Consider the following 1,727-nt stretch of genomic DNA (forward strand, 5'->3'; position numbering starts at 1 on the left):
GGGATCTGATGACTTTAAATCTGGAAAGAGATTATTTATTCTGTTTAACATTTTCCTTAGTTTTTCTAAATTAATTAAAGTGCAACAATATGGAATTGCTCTTCGCGTGTCTTTTTCTGAATACGTTTCGCAATCCCAAGCGAATAACGCATCATCGCTCATACTCGAAAGCACGTTTAGTTTGAGAGGTGAAACCTGTGTAACTGCGTTGTCGTCTCTACACGTTTTCCACACCTGTTCGTAATTGTCTTCTATTTCTTGAATTCCCAAACTTTTTTGGCTTCTTCTAATCAGACAGAAATGCGAGTTGTGTAAGTAAAACACCCAATCTAATTCATCGTGAACGTCTCTGGGATGAAAATGTCTGTTTTTGGGATTATAAATTTGAAACGAAGTGTTGAATTTCTTGTTGAATTTCTTCATTCTAGCACAAGTCATCACTCTTTTTCTATTTGCTTTTGAAAACCCGTTGATGTATTCTTGAAATTCTCTCGTGTAGTCTTCGTTTAAAACACGATTGACGCATTTGATAAAACAGTGACCATCTGTAGGTATGTAACAATATTCGCCTTCGTATTCATTTATCTTTTTAAGTAAATCAGTTCCTCCTCTACCAACTCTCGATCTTCTTATTTCTTGGAAATTGTCTTTCATTAAAATTATTTTTCCTGTAAAATACCAATCGGAAGCATCGGATTTTTTGTCCATATTTGAAAAGATATTGTGAAAAGTTTTGGCATTGAAACCGAGGAGCGACATGTATTGTCTGTGATTCCCTTCCTCGACTATCTCTCCATCTATTTTAATTTGGCCTTTGAATGTTTTAAATTTATCAGAGATAGCCTTGATAACATCGGAAAATAGGGCGTTTTCTATCAATGTTTCATCAAGTTCGATTTTATTCATATTTTTTTAAGTATATATTTTTGATTATTTCTTTATTTTGACCGCTGATATTTCTGTATGGAATTTGTCCAAAATTTCATTGAATTCTTGTAATTCTTCAACTGTTATGTTCTTGTCTTCTCTCGATTTTCGAAAAAAATGTACAATTGATTAAGATACATATTCAAGATATCCGTTTTCTTTTTATAATGAGCTTTCTTTTTGCTCGTGAAACCTATAGCAATCAAGCCACAAGATGAAGTTTGAATAGCAGTAATTGTGGCTAATACAGTTGGGACAAGTACAGGAACCATTAATCCACCAGTCACGGCCGTTGCAAGTGTTGTTCCTATCGTTAGAACTACACTCGCTGTTTTGAAAACAGAATCGATTCTACTCTATGTTTTCCTGCATGAATTGTACTGTCTCAACTTTATTTTCAACTCTTCTTGTTTGTCTATCATGTATTGTTGTCTGCTTTCGAGTTCCATTTTTTAAGTCGTTAAATTAAGTGAATTTCCGATAAATAGAACCACGGAATATCCCATAGAGCGAAGTCGTTTGGCCTAGGTTTATTATTAAATATTCGGATATTAAAAGTAAAAACATTTACGCGTACTAACGACATTTCTTTTTTCGTATGGTCCTCGTTAAGATGATAGGAATATTATATTTTTTCTTTTTCGATGTTTATCTTGGCTTTAAAAATATAACCACCAGCATGAAGGATGGAGTCGGAACCTTAGGCAAACGATAAATGTACTATAAACTCTCTTTCTTGTTGACTTTTATGAACATCGATTGAGGTGTATTTTTCACCTAAAGCGAAATACAGTTTTACG

At 33.6% G+C, this 1,727-nt stretch overlaps 1 protein-coding gene across 1 annotated transcript in view; it reads right to left on the bottom strand.

Annotated features, from left to right (window-relative positions):
• The window catches only part of LOTGIDRAFT_176019 (hypothetical protein), a gene marked incomplete at both ends in the record, with an annotated part of 6,560 nt that extends 5,654 nt beyond the window's left edge, over positions 1 to 906 (bottom strand). Inside the window, one exon of the mRNA XM_009064829.1 lies at positions 125 to 906. Coding sequence (XP_009063077.1) covers positions 125 to 906 — 782 coding nt within the window. The remainder of the gene's footprint in view (positions 1 to 124) is intronic.
• Between the last annotated feature and the right edge of the window lie 821 nt (positions 907 to 1,727).

This window comes from Lottia gigantea, assembly GCF_000327385.1.
Source record: "Lottia gigantea unplaced genomic scaffold LOTGIsca_651, whole genome shotgun sequence".
NCBI lineage: Eukaryota > Metazoa > Mollusca > Gastropoda > Lottiidae > Lottia > Lottia gigantea.